This window comes from Neodiprion virginianus, chromosome 7, assembly GCF_021901495.1.
Source record: "Neodiprion virginianus isolate iyNeoVirg1 chromosome 7, iyNeoVirg1.1, whole genome shotgun sequence".
NCBI lineage: Eukaryota > Metazoa > Arthropoda > Insecta > Hymenoptera > Diprionidae > Neodiprion > Neodiprion virginianus.
The window spans coordinates 4,556,205-4,576,266 of record NC_060883.1 but is presented as its reverse complement, the minus strand read 5'-3'; the positions used below and the strand labels follow the sequence as shown (position 1 = coordinate 4,576,266).

The window sequence follows — 20,062 nt, the reverse complement described above, 5'->3', positions numbered from 1 at the left end:
ATCGAGGAAAAAATTTCCACGTATCTTCATTTTTCATCGTAATCGAAAAATATTACAGCTCTGGATGCAAAGTGAAAATCAGTTTCAAAACTGTGACTGGAAGTTTCTGGTAATTCTTTTGCTTTGCGATGCTGATTCGATATCGAGACCTTTGCTGATTGGCTGGAAAAACATGCTTTACTGATAGATTTAACTTTGTAATAAAATAGAAAATATAGTATTGACATCGTCGCAATAAAATATACTTTCAACAGTGTTTGAATTACAAAAATATTACGACGATATTCATCTTAAGATAATTTTCTAGTAACTGTAAGTCACAAGAAATTATTTCTCAGTGTTTGGTACTATTTTTATAAAAAAATGCGTGGGAAAATGATTGAAAATTTTTGAAAATATCCGTATTTTACAATCACGGAGAATGTCTGTTACGAGATATTTTAATCACGAAACATCCCCGACAATTAATTGGGCGTAATTGGTCAGGAATTTTCATTCGATTAGATTCGATAATTAGTAAAAATCATGATTCGATTGGATCGGAATTCGTTCGTAAATACCGGTTAAAATTCAATTCCAACCGAGAAATTATCTAGCAGTAATTTCAGAGTGAAATAAAAAGTTTTTCTCCTAGTTTTACACGGTTTATTGACTGCGGAAAAATCGCAACTCTCCGTTTAAAAATTTTTCCAGCCTTGCTGTGGAAACGTGGCTCGATTTCTTTAATTCTGCTTCTGAAAAAAATAACCATTTCTCTGATGGTTATTTTTTTTTTTCACTCTTTTGGTACTTGTTTTCTTTCGGAAATTCAATTCAACAAACGGTGCACAATAAAAAGCTCGAATTACAAGGCTCCGAATCACCGAACCGGAACTTATTTTCCAACACTCGATATTTTATGCGGACGTTAAAAGCTTGTCGTGTAATAATTTTTTATCAATTTATTTCTATCTTCCACAACGTTGAAAGAAAGTGAAAACAGGGACGAAAAGAGTAAATTTATCAAGTGAAAAGATCTTTTTTCGCTGAACCTAATCAACTGACACGAATTATTCGCGAAATCATGGACATAACACAAAAAGTTTGAAAACGTTGAATAAATCTGAGAGAGCCACGTCATCCGGCTGAAAATGATAAAGGAATAAAAGCCAATGCGATTCTCCAACGGATACCTTGTACGCAAAATATTTTATTCTCCGGCATTATCAACCTTTGACCTTCCCTGATTAGATACGGACATTTGTCGCGGGGGAACGGCATCGCAGTAATAAAATATCTACCATCGTTGCCAACACGAACCAAGGATATGGGGGCTTATAACCAACTATCCGCACAACTGCGGGGGAAAATTATTCAGCGGCAACGGATCCGTTTGGCGAAAATCGTGAAACTTGATGACAATTAATTCAACTGACCGTAATAATTACCTACACTGAGAAAAATTTCATTTGTTAGAGTAACTGGAAAAATTGAGTAAAACGGGTATCGTTAAAAAAATATTATTCATAATAAATGATAGATATTTATTGGGAAATTAAAACTTTTCTTCAAATTTTATATAATTATCTTGCGAAACAGACGTAGACGAAAATGTGTCATATGTATCGTCATGCGATCGTTTAAACTGATTAAAAAAAAAAAATTAAATGCTTGTAAGTAAAAGAGATGAAAGAAAATAAAAATACGATAAATACGAGCGTGTAATTTTTTTTTTTTTTTTAAGAACTTTATTACGCGTCTGGATCGCTTTAAAAATCAAATATGAATTTTTATTACGTATGCGTAGAATTTTTCTTCACTCGTCAATTTCGTCGCAAACTTTAACATTACCTAAATTCATAATTTTTTTCAAAATTAACGATCAAGTCTTATTCAATATTCAGTATTCAATATTCTTGTAATATTTGTACCGAATTGAACAAGTTTTTATGAAAAAAATCCAGGTCTTCAATAATTCGTCTCTGCATTGGAGCGATTATAATTCCGTGGGTTTATCAACCCGACGAACGAAATTGTTCCTGATAATGAAAATATTTTGAATGAACCGTGTTACATAAATTATAATCGTCTATTTTCGCATCGCGTTATACGAGCTAATAAGTTAAAATGATAACGGTAAATATTCCACGCAATTGGCAAGCTGATTGTGATAGAAAAAGATTAAAGTTCCTTTAATTTTTCACAACGGAAACCATGCGAGAAGTATCTTACAGAATTATAATAACGTTGATAATTTGTAAAAACCCTTAAAAAAAAATTTTAATGTGTACAAACGTTTCAATAAAATGAAAAAGAATAATTTGGAAACAAATCACTTGACGTTATTGATTTAATGAGGAAACGAATCACGACCTACGAATTTTTCGCTACGTACTTGTAAAAATGTCTCTTGAAAAGTGTTGAATTTTTTCAACAAAAAAAGAAAAAAGTCGAAATGCTCTAGGTTTTGAAAAAAAAAACATACAGAAATGAATTTCGATTTTTTTTTCTTCGTATTTTCATTCTGGAACTACAACTCAGAACGAAAAACAAAAAAAAAAAAAACACAAAGCATTTTACATTGATATCTGTTTAGGAAAAAGTTATGAACATTTTTAAAAAAATTGTGCGAGCTTTTGTGAAATTTTGAAAAATTTATTGTTTGGACGGGTTGAGACAAAAGTCTAAAAAAAATTCCAAAAGACTGCTTTGAGTAGATGCAAAAATTTTTTGTTAAATTTCAACAAAATCAAATATCATCGGGATCACCGATTGGTCGGTTTCGTACAGAATGCCTTATATGTAATAAGTCAGTGAGATGTACAGGCAAAAGTAAATAAAAAAATATTACAACAATTGGTAACGACCTATAAATATTTTCCTACTTCCTCCAGGTTTTACAATTTTTTTTTTTTTTTCTTTCAGTATTTGCCACAAAATTTTCGAATAACACCTTGAAAAAAAAAAGAAATACTTTCACATATATTTCCGACAAATTTATTCTGTTTTAGCGTCGTTAAATATTTAATTTTGTAACGTCACAACGACATTGATTCTCATCAACAACAAAAGTTGTTGAATTTACTGATGGAAAAAAAAAATCTGTCCAAGTAAATTTAAATGAAAAAAAAAAAACAAAAAATAGTCTTGTGGATAAAATCAGCCATCTTATTGTGAAAATAAACGAGTCTGCAAGGTTTTCAATAATTTTCAAAGAGTTCTTCGAACAAGCTTGCGAATATAATAATATGATAAATAAATACTCAATGTACGACTGTATCGAAATAAAATTATAAATAAGCATAAAAAAAAATATCTATACTTGTCCAACCAACCTCCTTGCGACAATGACTAACTATAGATAGCTAAGTCGTTCGATTCCGGTCTGAAAAATTTTAGATAAAAAAAATTTCTAAGAACGAATGTAAAAACGAATAAAAAAAAATTAACGAAATTGGGTTAAGGTAGCCGTTTTAACGATGACGATTCAAAACATCGACACATTAGTGAGAGATAAGGATAATACCGCGAAGCGATTTGGACTGTGAAAAAACGGTAAAACGGAAGTTGATTTCATCGGTTAGTCACTCGTTTAAGGGATCATCTCAGTGTGACCGCCCGAAAAATCACTGATTTTCGCGATTTTTTTTTTCATCGTTAGGATATCCTAATCGGTCTGGGTTTTTTTTTAAATAAATCAAAGCAGCGATGAAGAATACAAAATGATTTTTGTTGCGGTAATTTTTTAGCTTTTTATTATGGTTATTGATTATCAAAAATGTTGTAAAAAAAAAACGAGTCCTCATCGGTGTCCACTTTTCCGGGCTCAATTTTGACCTGAAGCAAAAATTTCAAAAAGATTATTAATCTGTAGGAAAGCCGCTATCGTCCTATGGAGGGTTTTTTTTTATTTAATTTTTTTTGGCAAAATGGCGGCGATTTGAACAAAAAGTAGCGAATTTGGCCTTTTTTTTCGACAGTTTTTCGAGTAAAATAGGAAGTTTGAAAAGAAAAAAAAAAAAAAGCTTCCACAGGACGATAGCGGCTTTCCTACAGATTGATAATCTTTTTGAAATTTTTGTTTCAGATCAAAATTGAGCCCGGAAAAGTGAACACCGATGAGGACTCTTTTTTTTTTTACAACATTTTTGATAATCAATAACCATAATAAAAAACTAAAAAATCACCGCAACAAAAATCATTTTGTATTCTTCATCGCTGCTTTAATTTATTAAAAAAAACCCAGTCCGATTAGGATAGCCTAACCATGAAAAAAAATGATGTCACACTGAGATGATCCCTTAACAATTAGCTGCAGTGATCGTTTCTCACATCGAATTTGAACCAAGTCCGACAGAGAAAACAAAGATTCAACCTAATACGATATTACTTAAACATTGAGTGTAATTCTTGTCAACGTTACAATTGTTAGACAGATTATGATTTGTTAGACAGACGTTCGACTTTGGTATTGGACAAGTACCTACCTACTTAACAGCCTATATAACTGGTGGTATAATTGAATCACATAAACGTTCCGAAATTGAATGACCGTTCATTGAGTCAATACACGAGCACGACAGAAATTAAATTCTCGTCCTAGGTAAAAAAAATAAATAAAGCTGTCACGGAAGTGTGTGCATTGAGAAAAATTTCATTTGTCAGAGTAACTAGAAAAATTGGGTAAAACGGGTATCGTTAAAAAAAAAAACTGTTTGAATATTGTCGGAATCAGAAAAACGAGGTACGCGAACTAAAAATTTCTCTCAGTGTGTAAATAAAAAAATCTGATTTTACTTCAAGTTTCTCAGAAAATTGTTAAACACTTTTCAGTTTACTAAAAACACAGATCAATGTTTCGAGGAACTTCGTCCAACGGGTTCGAAAAAATTAATTTCGTCGGAGGGTAAAAAAATCCATTCAAAACCATTCTGAAGTTATTTGAAAATCTTTGTCAATTCATTGTGAACAAAGTTTCACAAACAACAAAAAAAAAATATATATATATATATATATATATATATTAACACAAAATTCATCTTCTTTAAAGGTTTAACATATCCAAAAATTCTAGTTTTAAAAAAACCAGAAGTAAATCGCTAGAAAAAAAAAACTGTTAGCAAAACTTCTCTTATTTCTGAAATATAGGACATCCTTTTCGATTCCACGATTTTAGGTATTTCAATAATGTTGTTTTCAGATTGGCAATCAGTATTCCAAACAAAAAAATAAAAAAAGAAATGTTTCGTTAATCCTGAAAAATGTTATTTACTTTACAAGATCATTTTCCCAAGAAGTGTAATGTCTGAGATTAATTATGGTTGTGTAAAAAGTTTCTTACGTCTCATCAGCAGAATGTGATCGCATTTATATAATATACATACGTACACGCGCCAGTTTTTACATATGGCGATGAAGAAAAATATGTTAGCTCTACAACAACGTTGCATAACCCGGCTTTGCAATCGAAGCATTAGAGAAATTGCGTTCGTGTATTATACCTATGTCAATGTATCGGCTTACCATGATAAATGTGTACCGACCGTCATCGATCATCCGCCATCTCTGTCGTAAACATATTCGTACCTTGTGCAAAATTTCCGCAACTTTTTATAACCACCCGTGCAGAACCGATACTGCGAAATATTAAATCCAAAAAAAAATCTATATTCGAAATTAGTCAGAAGTATCATGGAAGCAATAATATTGAGTGGATCAATTTACGATTAACGCGAATCGAGATAAATTCCAACGTAATATTTCATCATCTATTTCTCATAAATCGATTTATTTATTAATATTTTAATTTTATTATTTTCTTAGATGTCGTCACGAAATATTTCTTCCATTCCTGAACAAGCCTTATTCATAATTAAAAATCCCACCAAATCGTGGATAAAACTTTTTTGCCAAATTATTCGGTTCTTTTCTTTTTTTTCTTCAATTTAATTCAATACCGTGTTACACCTTTGCGTACGAATGAATGAGTGCACACAGAGTGATTTCCTAACGACCGCACGTTCGGTTGTCTGCTGAAATTAAGATCCATTAGCATCTGTTTGTCAGGGTGGCCAACCGTCGCGAATATAACCTTAAAAATTTTTACACTTGACACTCGATACCGGCAACTCTCAAAATTTTTCGGGTTACATTTATGACGGTTGGCCACCCTGGCAAACAATCGCTCTCGAATTTTCGCGCATGCGCGTTAAATTTCAGCAGACAACCGAACGTGCGGTCGATAGGAATTCACGCTGTTTAAAATGCAGTGCAGATCGTTGAAACTTGAGATTCTCTGTTTCAACGTACGATTTACACGAAGTATATCAACAATGTATAATCCTCCACACTCTCTTTTATCATTATAAATATTTTTTGTTCGTTATTATTTTTTCCTTGACATCCCCGCCTTCCTTAATCGCCGCTGGAACTTTTCCCTTCACTTGATTGCAATTACAATAACCATTGTGAAAACAATCAATCGTTATCGCGAAATTTTTCTGGAATGATTGTGAGCCAATTGGTTTACTCGCGGTTAATATATACAAGCAATTCATTTGCAATATGCAAGTGGCAATGGCATATGCGAATGGTGAAGAGAACAAAAAGAAAAAAAAAAAAAACATAAACTATTATTTGAACCGTAATAAATTGCAATTATTTCCGATAGGCAAATAGCGCTGGTACTTTTCAAATTTACGTAAAGTTGAAAACATTTTTCTACTCATCTGTATTTAACAATATTTCCTAAGGACTTGAATCGAAGATTTTCTTTCCATGAAGTAGAGATGTTGTGAGTGAATTTTTTTTTTAAATATCCGGCACAAATTGTCACGAATTAAAAATTGTTAAAAAATATGTTAATGCGTTAATCATCCTGTAATTACAGTGTCTATTAACGAATATTATCGACCAACGGCAATCCCATGATTTAAGTAACTTTCGGGTCATTTTTTTTTTTTTTTTTCTTTTTACTTCAATTCAATATCCCACAACGCAATTAGGGTACAAAATGTGGCATATCACCTGTTTGTACAGACCAATTAAAAAGTTATAGGAACACAAATATCATATAAATAATTAAGTTTGTTTTTTAAAATGTCATGAATATCAGCTACAACAGCATAATTAATTATGACTTTCTTCTTCTATCGACTTAAATTCAACTCGATGAACATCAGTTGCACTTTTAAACCCTTGTCATATATCATTTCTGTCCTCAAAGCTCATTGATTAGAAGACAAAGTATCGGAAGTTCCTTTTCGATGGACTGACGTTTTTTTCTTTTTCTTTCTTTTCTTGTAAGGATGTACTGATTATATATTCTCAACCAAAAGTGAGTATCATCGATGATATTGAATAATTTGTGACAAGATAAAAATCTAAAGAAAATCAACCTCGACAAAAACGATACGAAAATTAAATTTAAATAATAATAATGCCTGGAAGTGATCAATAAATTGTTTAAACAAAATATTGTTCAGCAAATTTTTAGGTAGTTTTTTTTTTTTTTTTGTCTCGTGAAATGAATTCGTTGATTTTTCTAAACACACATGAATGTTTAAAAAAATTTCTCATCGCCTTGAAATTCTGGTATCGAAAATTCTCGATTTTTCGTTTATTTTTCAAAATTAAAAATTTTCAAAACCACCGGAAACGTAAAGATAATGACAAAATTCTTTGAAAATTCATACGCCATCAGAAAAATCAGCGAATTCATTTCACACAACAAAAATAAACATTCCGTGAAAATTTGTTAAACAATGTTTTGTTTAAACAATTTATTGATAACTTTTGGGCACTATTATTATTCGAATTAAATTTTTTATCGTCTTTATTGCGGTTGATTTTCTTTTTTCTTTTCTTTTTTTTTTTTTTTGCAATTTTCATTATAACAAAAAATATTCAATATTGTCGATCTTCCGGAGATGTTTCTAATGCTCTAAATATCCATAAATGTATATTAATAAGAAGAGATCCCGACAACCGATTCAACACGTATTATAAACGAATAAATTTTCAAGCGACAAATACAAATTCACGCTTATTATCCATACAACGCTACAAAGATTAACATATCGGCGTAAAAAAATGTATTTTGTGACATATGCGTTATATGTATATGTATATATATTATATATAGTACTTAGTAATGTACAATCGTTATTATATATTATACGTTATGTTATACACTTTTAATTAACATCATTAATTTATACCGCAGTCGGACAAGCGTTCTAAAAACTGCGATAAATAATGTATTAATAATGTATATTTATCAGTACATTTACGGTGCCTTAGACCATAAATTTAAACACCCATAACATTGACCGAATATTATGGGTCTTTAGGTATAAGTGATTCTAGACTTTGTAATATATATTGACTTCATAGTTGAAATAATATATTAATAATAGTGTTTCATCGCAATAAAGATAATTCTTGGGATGATAATTAAGCTAATTAGCCGTATTTCTTTGCACAAGGTTAAGATATGTATGTATATATATATATATAAAGGTTTAATTTCAAACGGCAAATAAAAGATCCAATTTTACGTACGTATGAAAACTAATTTAATCGAATAAACTACCGCTTGAGGCATTGAAAAAAAAAAAGTCTCACTTTTACTACGATAATACAGGATTAATTTTACAATCACGAATTATTATCAATGCCAGATATCGACTTTAGAAAAGGGGAAGAAAAAAAATAAAAAAAAAAAAAAAAAATACTCAACAATATTAAAATTATACGGATAAGATTTCCGGTGAAAAAAAACAAAGAATTATACTACACGACAGATATTAAAATTTCTTATTCTTCACATCGACGAAGTTTTACCGTAACATTGGCAACTAACGCAATTTGAATCACAATATTAAGATCGGATGGGAAAACAAATTTTGAAAAATTTATACCGAACAAATTATTTTTCATCGTTAAAATATAAACTTCATTCTTGCGCAGTTCTTCTCTCTACGTAAGGATATCTAAAAGTGAAAAACTCTACGTCACAGTATACAATTAATATATTTCTGTGAAAAACTTGACGTACTACGAACTTCCGGCGAAGTGAAATTTGCATTATACAAATATCTTGTCTCTTATATCACATATATATAATATTTTTGAAGAATAGGCATAAAACTTATCTTGAAAAAGGTTGAATTCTCCCTGACTTGAATATTTTTATCAGTACTAACGAGAAAGTACAAAAAGAAAAAATGCTACTCGATGGTGTTTCTGAGAAAATTGTTAATCTGCCCGTTGCACAATTTGAATAATTTCTACTTTATTACTTCTACCATTTTGTTGTTCCTTTATTTAATTATCACGTATAAGATCGTAGAATAGAAAGAACATTTTGCGCTGTTGTTGTTGTTCTTTTTTTTTTTCCTTTTATAAATCCTTAGCGCACAAACTCCCACTTGAAATTATCCACCCTGTGTCCGAAGCGACGCGTTATTTTTAATTTTTATCATATGTACAGTTGAAAACGAAAATCATCACAAGGGGAGAATAAATATGTTTCAAGAAGAATCAGAATTTACCGTTTCATCACATTTCTCGCATTTCTACTTCTAAATGCCAACTTTTCTAGATTTCTATCTCGTGTCTTGTTGGGTATAATTATCAAAAAAAAGAAAGAAAAAAAATAGAAAGTAATGCGAAGTTGGATATTTACAGTCAAAGTAACGGTTAATAAACGCAGGGATCCAAGAATCGCATTCAAAGTATTCAAATAAAATGGACATATACATATACATATATATGTATACACACACACAACTACGTAACGTAAAATATAAATAATAAATTAATCCCTCTTTTTGATAAATGTTAAATGTCTATTTATCTCTGAATAATTTTATCACATCTAGGATCAGGTTTACAAGAGAGTCACGTATTTACTTATCGACTATTCCAAATGTCCTCATTACCTCAGTGTTTAATATATGAAATATAATAACTATGTAGATTTAAAAGAAAAAAAGTTCGTCAGCATAAGAATTTAATTTTATAAGGTTGAGAAAAATAAAAAAAAAAAAATCGAACGGACTCGTTTCAAAGAAACAAGAAACAATAAAATATTATACGAAATGCCCATTAGGAAGATACTTTTCGGTATACAATCATTGGAATTCCTGTCAAACGCATAATGAACAATTTTCCAATTGTACAATAATTGTTCGACTAATACTATCAATAAATTATATTACTATCTGCACGTCGCTCGCTGTTTGATTATTTCAGCAGCTATACGTGATGATTACAGGGAACAAAGATAAAAAAAAAAAAAAATTTTTGTAAGAACGTAAGAATATTATACGCGTTTTTACTAATTATTAGGTAACGATTGATGAAAAAATATTTTTCTTACTAGTCATTTATCACTTACACACGATCGATGAGAAGTATTATCGTAATACCACTTTACTCGCGATACTAGATTACTCATTTTTCAAAAGATTTTTCTAAACTTGAAAACTAATTAGACCAGACATAATACTCTGCACAATTCTGATACATATATATAAAAGAAAAGAATCTAATATACAAACAACATTGGGTGAAATATTTAAACTAGAGCGTGGAATCGGTAAAACTAGTTTTTCCCAAGAATGTTTTAAACGTTAGCGTAACATCGTATCGAAATTATTTAAGGTAGATTTCCGTCTAATTAGATATCTAAATAAGGATTCGTCGCAGTGTCGGGTATATGTATAAATATATATGAATATATTGGCGCAACTGTAAGATCGACTACGCTGAAGGAAGCTGTGTCATTTGTGCAAGAAACTATTGATTCTAACAGCATTGCAACTAGTTGACTATATGCAAATTCGGTGCAACACAATCGTCAATGTAGAGTAATTTTCGTATTATTTAACAGACAATGTAAATAACCCAATTGAAAACATTTCAATCTAGGAATAAAGTTGCCTGTTTATGTAACTCTTATGATTAATCGTACATTTCTTTTCTGCTTATTAAAATTAAACTCTTCTTCTCAAACTGTAACGAAATATAATCGTCAAACGGTTTAAAACAAAATCTTTCAACGTTAATCATCGTCTAATAGGAAATCTACAATCTATTTGTTACATTTACCGCTATCGTTATATTACTGTCAGTCGAAAACAAATTTTCAGTTCACCTCGAGCACGTCCGACGATGACTATTGGAATGAGATCATTCGTCAAAAATTTCTCACCTCATCATAAATTCTTCCAAGCTAGACATTCACGCCAGTGAAAATTCGTTTTAACGCGCACAAAAAATTGCTGAAACGTAAATTGAGAAAGATTAGAATATTTATGTCGAATCGCAAGTGCGCCTTTTGTGTTAAACGCGTGAAGCAAGTATTGCGATCGTAAGTTTTTAGTGCTAAGACTCGATAACGAATCGTTGAAAAATTTTGCGAAATCTATTTTGGGCGTCTTTGAGATTTAATCTCACCAATTTAGTTAGTTCTAATGAGACTCCAAGAGTTAAAAATTGCAGTGCGATTCTGTGCGGAAGAAGAGAGAGGAAAAAAAACTGTCATAAATACGAACAAGAAAAAATTCTAGGAAGAAAAAAAACAAAACACTCCTAATATTCGAGTTGTTTGTCGATATGTGCTTTAAACTGTTGCTTAGTATCGTTGAAAATAAAAAAAAAAAAATAGTTTTTACGCATAATAATTGAGTAAATTTTCGATGAACGTGACATTTTCTGTACTTGAGATAAAAATTATATTGATGAAGTAACTGGCGTTTCTCAAATTCGGAATTATACCTAATACTGATTTATCTGTGACTACTAGACAATCAAACTAGACAAAGATTTTTTTCTACATTATAACAAAGAATTGAGTCAGCTTGAATTGGATTTTTCAAAGATTATTGTCATTTTATTTGCTTTTAGTCGTGTAAAACGACCGTAAATGATAATCACTGGTAGAACATTCGTTCTGAAAAGGCATAATTTCTTTACCGGAGGCACTACTTTTCACTAATTACCCGTATTCAGACCAGCGAAATATAAATAACAAGGGAATCAAATAAAGAGCGAATTGATTGTAAGTCATATTATTAATAAAACCACGAAAAATACGGAAAAATCACAAACTGAAGGTACAATAAAAAAGTTCATCGCAAAAGAGTGGCGGGAAAAATGAGATCGGAAATATAAAAATTAAAACTAAAGCGCACATGTTTCGATGAAAATCTAGACTTGAAAGTAAAATTCCATAGCACCAAAAATAGAGGAAAAAAAACTTTAAATATTGTCACGGTTTCGGGTAAAGTAACTAATGTCAGTGAGATTGCCAGTTAATGATACGGATATGTGATTATCGCAGAACTTGGAACGAATGTAGTTGATTTGAAATTCTTTTTTTTTTTTTCAACACAACCCGCAACGCGAGTAGAATAAATAATTTTAAAACTAATAATAAGTTAAGTAAGAAGTGCCGGATGCCGATGGAGCATCGATAATATATCTAATCTCGGGGGGGGGGGGAATAATAATACTTTCCATTTCAGCAAATAAGAAACGATGGCAGGATTTCGTTTTGTCATGATACGTTCCTTTTTTTGTTTTTGTTTTTTTAGGAGTAATAAATTGTTCGCACGCCAAGCTATGGCAAAATTGAAGCCCTAATTGCACGTGAATTCTGTTTTTCTTGTTTTTTTTTTCTTACTTTGCAACGAAACGATGTAACGAAATTAGACGAGCGAAAACCATTTTTGTAGAATAATTAGCAGTCCTTGGAAAATTATTTCCATTCAGGGTATTACTACCCATTAATTATGAAGTATTTACATCGTGATTTATGATAAAAGCCAGACGATACGCACAAGTAATGGGAATAATATTATTTTCTTACAGAATGTAAGTATAGAAAAGATGAAATTCTGTAAGAAGAGATGGCGAAGTTGTCTCATTTTTTTTTTTTTCTTCTTTAAACCAGCAGAAAAATTCTTCTCTACGGTACAGAAAAGAGCAACCGATAGTTGTACATTAGTTGCGTGTATTTTGACAAGGATTCTCGCGTACGTCAATCTCTCGAATAATCTCGATAATCAACAGTCCGATATCCATTTGTATGACTAAATTTCTCCTGCGCTCGGACAGTCGTCGATTAATCGATAAAAACCACAAGGTGATCGAAACAAGTATCGTCGAAGTTTGCACCTAGGGGATCGACTAGTTCGGAGTCCAACTCCAAGCTCGTCCAGTAATTCATCTCGAATACAGCTGAGATGTCAAGGCGTCATAAGTCTGGAAACCTGCAATATTGCAAAACATTTGTTGATTCATTATTTATCAGTATACGTGGAAAATTAATGCCAATGTTATTCCCAATGCGGCAGGGAAATTTTTACAACGAAGGTCACGTTTCAAATCGAGTCTGATGTTCAATTAGCGGCTTACGAGATTCGATCAATTCTTTCCTTCGAATTTCTTCTTCTTTTCTCAATCTGATTTACGTTTATTCATGCTACTTTGACGTGAGCATCAAAATTTTGTGTTTGTTTTAAACTATAAATCAATTTTACTTAAATACGACCTTCGCCACAAAAATATTCCCATCGTGTTAAAACCAGCGACGCTTCGTTATTGACCATCATGCTTGGCGTAAGCATAACTTGTTTCTTTGTCATTTCCAAGAAATCCGCTTATTAGCTAACGCAATGATAACGTTTTTCTGCAAGAGACGTGACCTCGTCACTTGATAAACATGTGAAACGAAAGGATTACAAAAAAGAAGAACAAAACGATTAAAAAAAAAAATTAACGTAGAAAATATTTGCCCTCGTATTGCAAAAATATTTATGTTAATCCTTCAACTTTGAAGCCACCCAAATGATTTCCTTTGTGAGATTTTCATCTAGCCAAGAGTTAAGGAGTTAATTTCATATAATATCTTGAAAGGGACAAAAAATATTTCATACTGAAATTATTCACGGTATCTTTTAGTACGTACAAGTACGTTTTATCAGGTGTACTTAGATTCTGTGTACGAATAGTGAAAAAAACGTTATGGTTAGTACAGCAAATTGAGAAATGCAATGGCGATATTAAATAGTTAATTACAGTCAATAAGGATGGCGTAAAAATGCAGATGCATGAATAAATTTTTCCCGTTTACAGAATACGAGGCGATTTTTTCTTAATCAATTGTTAGATTATTAACTGATCATCATACTTTACTTTTGTAATTGATATTCCTTGAGGTAAGAATTTCAAATATCGCAATCTAATACCGAATGCTTCATTCAAATAAATTTGTTTTACACCGTTGTATTTTATTTTTCAAATAAGTTTTAATTGACAATTGAATTATCGAAGTTTTCGTACGTATTGCAAACGAAAAAACTAATTTAAAAGAGTATTATAACACCGTTTCAACAAGTTTCTTCAAAAACTTCATTAAACAATATAAGAATAATTAGATGATTCGTTATTTGGATAACTTTGCTTAGAAGAAAAAAATATATACCGTTGTTGAAGTATTTTCTCAACTAAAATACACAAACACCCAATTTTTTCTGATACATTATATCAGTTTTTAATAATGGAATACTTAAAAAAATTAGTTTTTAACGAAGATGTTAACGTTTCTAAATTGAAGGAAATACATTGTTTATTTGTTTATTTATTTTTTGATTTTTGTGTTTGTTTTCATTCGCGGATTTTAGTGAACGTAAAAATTTCTTGAAATTCTTATCTTCAGACACAGGACGCTGTGTGCAGAATCATCATCATCGATAAATACGCCCCATAGCCCCTGAAATTTGTTGTTTTCATCAATATATTAATACGTCACAATGTTTTTTTTGTTTCGATTTTTTTTTAAACACAAACAATTTTGAAAGCAGGGCTCAGTCATCGTCATTTATTATTCCTTTAAATACTACATACGCAACTACGAGGCTAATAACACCACTATCGAATTTCTTTGCGTACTCAAATCGCAAACATTGCATTTCACAATTTGCTCCTTTATATGTACATATAATGGTTTTTACAGCAAAGATATTCCTTGGAACACGATGAATAACTAATTTTGTTTCGATGCACACTAAAATGAAATTCATTCTGATGAAATTTCTTCAAACTTGATAGTAAATAAAACAGAATTGTTTAATTCTCTGTGTTTTATCAACATATATCGCAGAAAAGAAAAATTTCATTTGAAGAGATATAAGGAAGATTTTTTTATTCAATTCAAAGCGAACAAATAATAGTCATTTTTCTAATCAACTATTACTTCATTCTTTTTCTTCTTCCAATTTTAAAATGTTGTTCTGTGAAAAAAACATGAAGATACTTGGCACTTATCGTCATTCACTATTCAAAAACAAACAAAGATGAAGGCTACAAATTTGACCGTATTGCGAAAATGATAGTATACAACGATTTTTCTTCAATCTTTATTAGTCATTATTATTTTTTTTTTTTTACTGACGAACGCACAATAAATTTTCGGTAAAAAACCTATCGGTCTATAATTATTTAGGCAGACTTATAGAAGTAAAACGTGTGCTAAGATAATAGTAAAAACTCACCTCATGGGGTCTTCGAAGTAATCCGACGGAACTTGAAATAATTCAGGTTGAATGTCGTTTCTGAATACAAATTCTTGAAATGTTATTTTTGCAGTCACTGTAGGCAGTATGGGAATATCGATCTTGACAGGAAATCCTGGCGGTAACTTCATCAGCACAAATTGTCTGAGTTTACTAAAATGCTTGAAAGTGGCAATAACTTCTAGCACGTTGAGCAGCATGTCGACAGTCAACGGAAAATCCGGACTCATTGCGACTGTCGCTTTGAACGCTTTAGTACTTTCTTTGTAGGCAAGTGTTCGACCCAGCGTCGGACATTCACCGGGTGACGCCGTCGAATACTCTTCCCAACTAACATGAGGTTCCGAAGGCGGATTCAGCGACGGTCGTCTGGCTGGCGGCTACGCGAAAAACAATAAAACCGTTAAGATCGTCAGTTGCTCTTAAGAATGCGTGAATTTTCAGATATTGTATATAGAGAAGTAATAACTCAATTCGATTACAGTTTGTTTCATTCGCATGTTTTGCGGTGCTGACGATATCTCAAAAACAGGTAAACCAATTTACTTCAAATTTGGTGACAATATTTTTAGAACAGTTTATCCTCTTTGCCACAATCATTTTTCATTAAATAAATAAAATGAGACATAAATTTGTGATGAAAAATAAAATGTTAACTTCCAACGGTCGTCATTTTGTTGAAACAAAAAGGCGATAATAATAATTTCGAATAATGGTAAAGAAGATGAACTGTCCAAGAATCCTGTCTACAGATTTGAAGTAAATTAGTTGAAATGTTCTTATGATATCGCAGAAAAAAACAAAAAAAAACGTCATCAAAGCTCGATCCATGTACTTTTGAATAAAACAAATCTCAATCGAATAATCTATCGTTGAGTTATAAATTCGCAAAATTTATTCATTCTCTAAAAACGATTCTACCAGATGACAAACTGCCAAATAATATATCATATGAGATATAACAACCTGTAAAAAAGATAAAACAAAAAAAGAACCCATTTTATAAACGAAGGCATGCGATGCAACGTTTGGAATCCCTTGCAACCACATATAATTACTAACCTCACCGTTTGGAAAGCCCTGAAAACTGCCTTTGGTAAGCGATTCCATAATTGCTTTATTTTTCTGAAGATCTTCCTCGCTTAAATGTTCCCGCCTCTTCCTGCTCTCCAGCACCATGCCGTTGATTTGATAAAAATCAGCGTGAAATGGACCTACCATTTCCTAAGCCATAAATATATAACATCAAATTTATTCAACATGGCATTTACCTCTCGCAACGCAAGTGATACGACAAATTTTGACTAGACATTGGTACCAACTCTTTTATCTTCTCGAAAGATCCATCCAGTTTGAGCACGAGAGAACGAAATTCCTTTAGTCGACATTTGGACTGCCATAATATCACTTGACATTAAAATATCCACTTCGTCCTCTATCTCGTCCTCAGTTTCCTGATTCAAAAATAATCGGTCAAATTGGAGAGATTCTCAAGTGCCTTTGTCTTTTTATTTTTATGTCGATAGAAAAAATATCTTCAACCTCGTATCTCACTCGCTGATACAGTTTTGCCTTGTTGTCCAGGACAGTGAGAGATTTACTCGGCTTTTGATCGCCGTTAAATATGAACGATATATCGCCTCTCTCCCATCTCATGTCGTTGAAATCAACAAACGTTGTGTCCATACGAATCGAGGCCCCTGATTTATGTATCTTACAAATGTCAGACGGAAGTATTCTGGACACTAGGGGAACTGAAAAGAGTAATATATCGGCGATGAAATGTTAATTTGAAAATTAAGTTCTATAATAACAACGCAGCTTCATTTTAGAGCATTACATCAACGAAGTGATATTAGAGTTGTCGATATTACTTAATGGTTTCTTAAAATTTAATCAATCTGTTCAGAAAAACTTTTCCATTGGGATTGACATTAATTCTTAGTAATTACAAAATTTTCTACAAACAGCACAACATTACAAAATATTTTGGGTACATTTCAGTAGAAGTAATCACATTACTCACCCCAACTTTGAAAGTCCCATTTAAGTTCCATGTAAAAGTCTCCCATTTGCCTAAGCGCCTCAACTAGATTTGGTCTCCTCTCTTCCATTTGTTCTCTCACTTGTTGTTTCAATTTCCTAACGAGCAACGATACTGCAACAAAAATGAATCCCGCTTTTCATTTACTCGTTTCATTACAGATATTTTTTACAGCAAATAGCAAGAAATTAGACAAGTGTGATATCAAAATAAAAAAAAGAAACCATATACGATCATGCATTCCAACCAGAAAATGACGTTAATTGCTCTATAACTTGTATGTCAAAGATATTTGAAAATAATTGTATGAAAATCGAATTTCAATACATTCAATGCGTTTAGTTAAAGTCTATTACACAAAATACGAATCTACGAATGGTCAGAACTTATCAATAAGTGCTTGGGTACAGCTTTTACAAAACTGGAATAATAGCCGATGCTTACTAGTTTGTCTATCTCCATAGCTAATAGCTTCGGCAAGAGGACTCCATCCAGCAAGATTCTTCACTTTAACCGGTGCTCCATGTGCAAGCAGTAATTGAACACATTCTGGAAGAGGCAGGAATGCAGAATAAGCGACAACAGTTCATATCAAACGAAGTTTTGACAATGTTTCATTTACCTTTTCTTCCTAACATAACAGCCAAATGCAGCGGAGTATTTCCTGAAATGTTATTCGGTATCAACGACAGTTTAATCGTCACAATAAGTCAATTATTAGCAGTTTAAATATTTTATGCCTTTTCTAAAAAAATTTCAAATATTTCCAGTGACTTTATTTGTAACACTAAAGACACAATTTATTGGGGAATGTTATCATCACTCCTCAATGATTGATGATGTATTATCAACTCGATAACTGATTTACGTTAAGTAGAAAATCTGTACTCTTTGGTTCCAGACAACTTCTTACGTGATAAGATCGAACTTTTCTTACAAACATACTAAATTATATGTTGAAAATGTTCAGCGAAAAATTGTACTGCTAATTTCATCCATTTGCCAAGTTTCTATCGAAACTAAAAGACATTGGACTAACGTTACAAGATAAGATAGGTGGTTCCATCGATGATGAAACGAATTTGATGCATCCTCCACCAATAGAGAGCTATGACAATTTCTGTAAAGATTTCTGCTCGGAATTTGGATTGAGTTTTTCATGTTTAAATGACATTTAGCTAATAAAAAAAAATGTACAGAGCACTTTCAAGGACATCAAAATGAATTCAGATCGATATTTTCACACACCAACGAAATTAATCATATATCAATATCGTTCCTTGGTAAAATCCTCGAAAACGTTTTTAAAAAAACGTTTTTCCACCAGAGTAAACTTTCGTAACTCTCGTTATTTTCACAGCAAGTAGTATTTGAAAAAGTGCCAATAATCGGTGAAATTTGATGATAATCGTTTCACGCATTCGCAAGGTTTCACCGAGACATATATTTCAGAGAAAATGAGCTTGACCTCGCGTGTCAATCGTAGAATATTAGAGGTTAGGGTTCGATCGGGGTTTCAAACGACGAGACAAAATATTGAGTTGCGAAAATCGCGCCGGTGCGTAAGAAATACTAAACAGAAGGCCGAACCTTGCTTGTCCTTTTCAGCGATGTCGTGAGTCCTTATAAGGTAACTCAGCTCCTTGAGGTCCCCGTGAAAAATAGATTTGTGAAGTGGATAAGGCTCGTCCGATGTTTCCGCCATGTTTGTTCTTTCCTAATTATTCGAAAGCTGCAGCTGCTGCATGCGATTCTGATCGTCCCTAATCGGCGATCAGCGAAGTTTCACTCTGGCCGTTAAAATTAAATCTCGGATAATATCCCCCGTCGATCGTCATCCTTATCTTCGTATCCGTTCCACTCCCGTCATCCTCACTCTCTTATGCACCGCTGTTATTGCCGTCGCGTCGTCGACGTTCAATGATGACGTTTAACGTCGGTGATACACGTTTAACCCGTTTAACTCGCGGCTAGTTTCCGCGATGATACCGTGCAATCACACCGACGAGCTGTAGTCGATTCACTGCCGAACATGCCGGACATGCCTTCCGTCCTCGCTCGTCGACGCCGCTCTTTTTCACCCGAGGATTTGCAAACGTTGCGCGTTCGACGCGCTGTTTATTATATCAGAGCTGGCGTGTTTCAGTTTCGGTCAGACGATAAGGGCCGCGGGATTTAAAATATAATAAGTACTATACTTCTACATACGCGAAATTTAACCGGCCGAAATACGAATCTCTTCACAACCGAGAGGCTTGCAACACGCAAGTGACGCAAACCGTGCGCTCGCGGCTCACACAAGCCAGCGCTTTTTATGTTTCCCCTCTAGTAACGTCCTCTGAAACGAAATAACATTATAGAACTAATTTTTGAGGGGTCTGGAAGGTAAATGCATGTCTCGTGATCTCGTGATGATAATACAGAGCATATTTACTTACCGTAGCGAGGTCTTCAC

At 32.4% G+C, this 20,062-nt stretch overlaps 1 protein-coding gene across 6 annotated transcripts; it reads right to left on the bottom strand.

Annotated features, from left to right (window-relative positions):
* Positions 1–3,719: 3,719 nt before the first annotated feature.
* LOC124309106 (ankyrin repeat domain-containing protein 13C) lies at positions 3,720–19,903 on the bottom strand. 6 transcript variants are annotated; one of them, XR_006909172.1, is made up of 11 exons: positions 19,198–19,903; positions 18,230–18,271; positions 18,052–18,156; positions 17,590–17,721; positions 17,106–17,317; positions 16,886–17,017; positions 16,626–16,787; positions 15,543–15,943; positions 14,702–14,761; positions 13,165–13,259; positions 3,720–3,816 (listed from the first exon to the last, which is right to left on the bottom strand). XR_006909172.1 is itself a non-coding variant. In XM_046772377.1 (10 exons), the coding sequence occupies exons 1-9, from the start codon at positions 19,310–19,312 to the stop codon at positions 14,704–14,706; spliced, it is 1,359 nt and encodes a 452-aa protein (XP_046628333.1). In that variant the 5' UTR covers positions 19,313–19,856; the 3' UTR covers positions 9,319–13,259; positions 14,702–14,703. The 6 variants fall into 6 exon arrangements, 3 of the variants coding, with proteins under 3 accessions (XP_046628333.1, XP_046628335.1, XP_046628334.1); XR_006909173.1 differs by lacking the exon at positions 14,702–14,761 and having other exon boundaries at positions 3,724–3,816; XR_006909174.1 differs by lacking the exons at positions 3,720–3,816; positions 14,702–14,761 and adding an exon at positions 9,319–11,267.
* Positions 19,904–20,062: the final 159 nt, after the last annotated feature.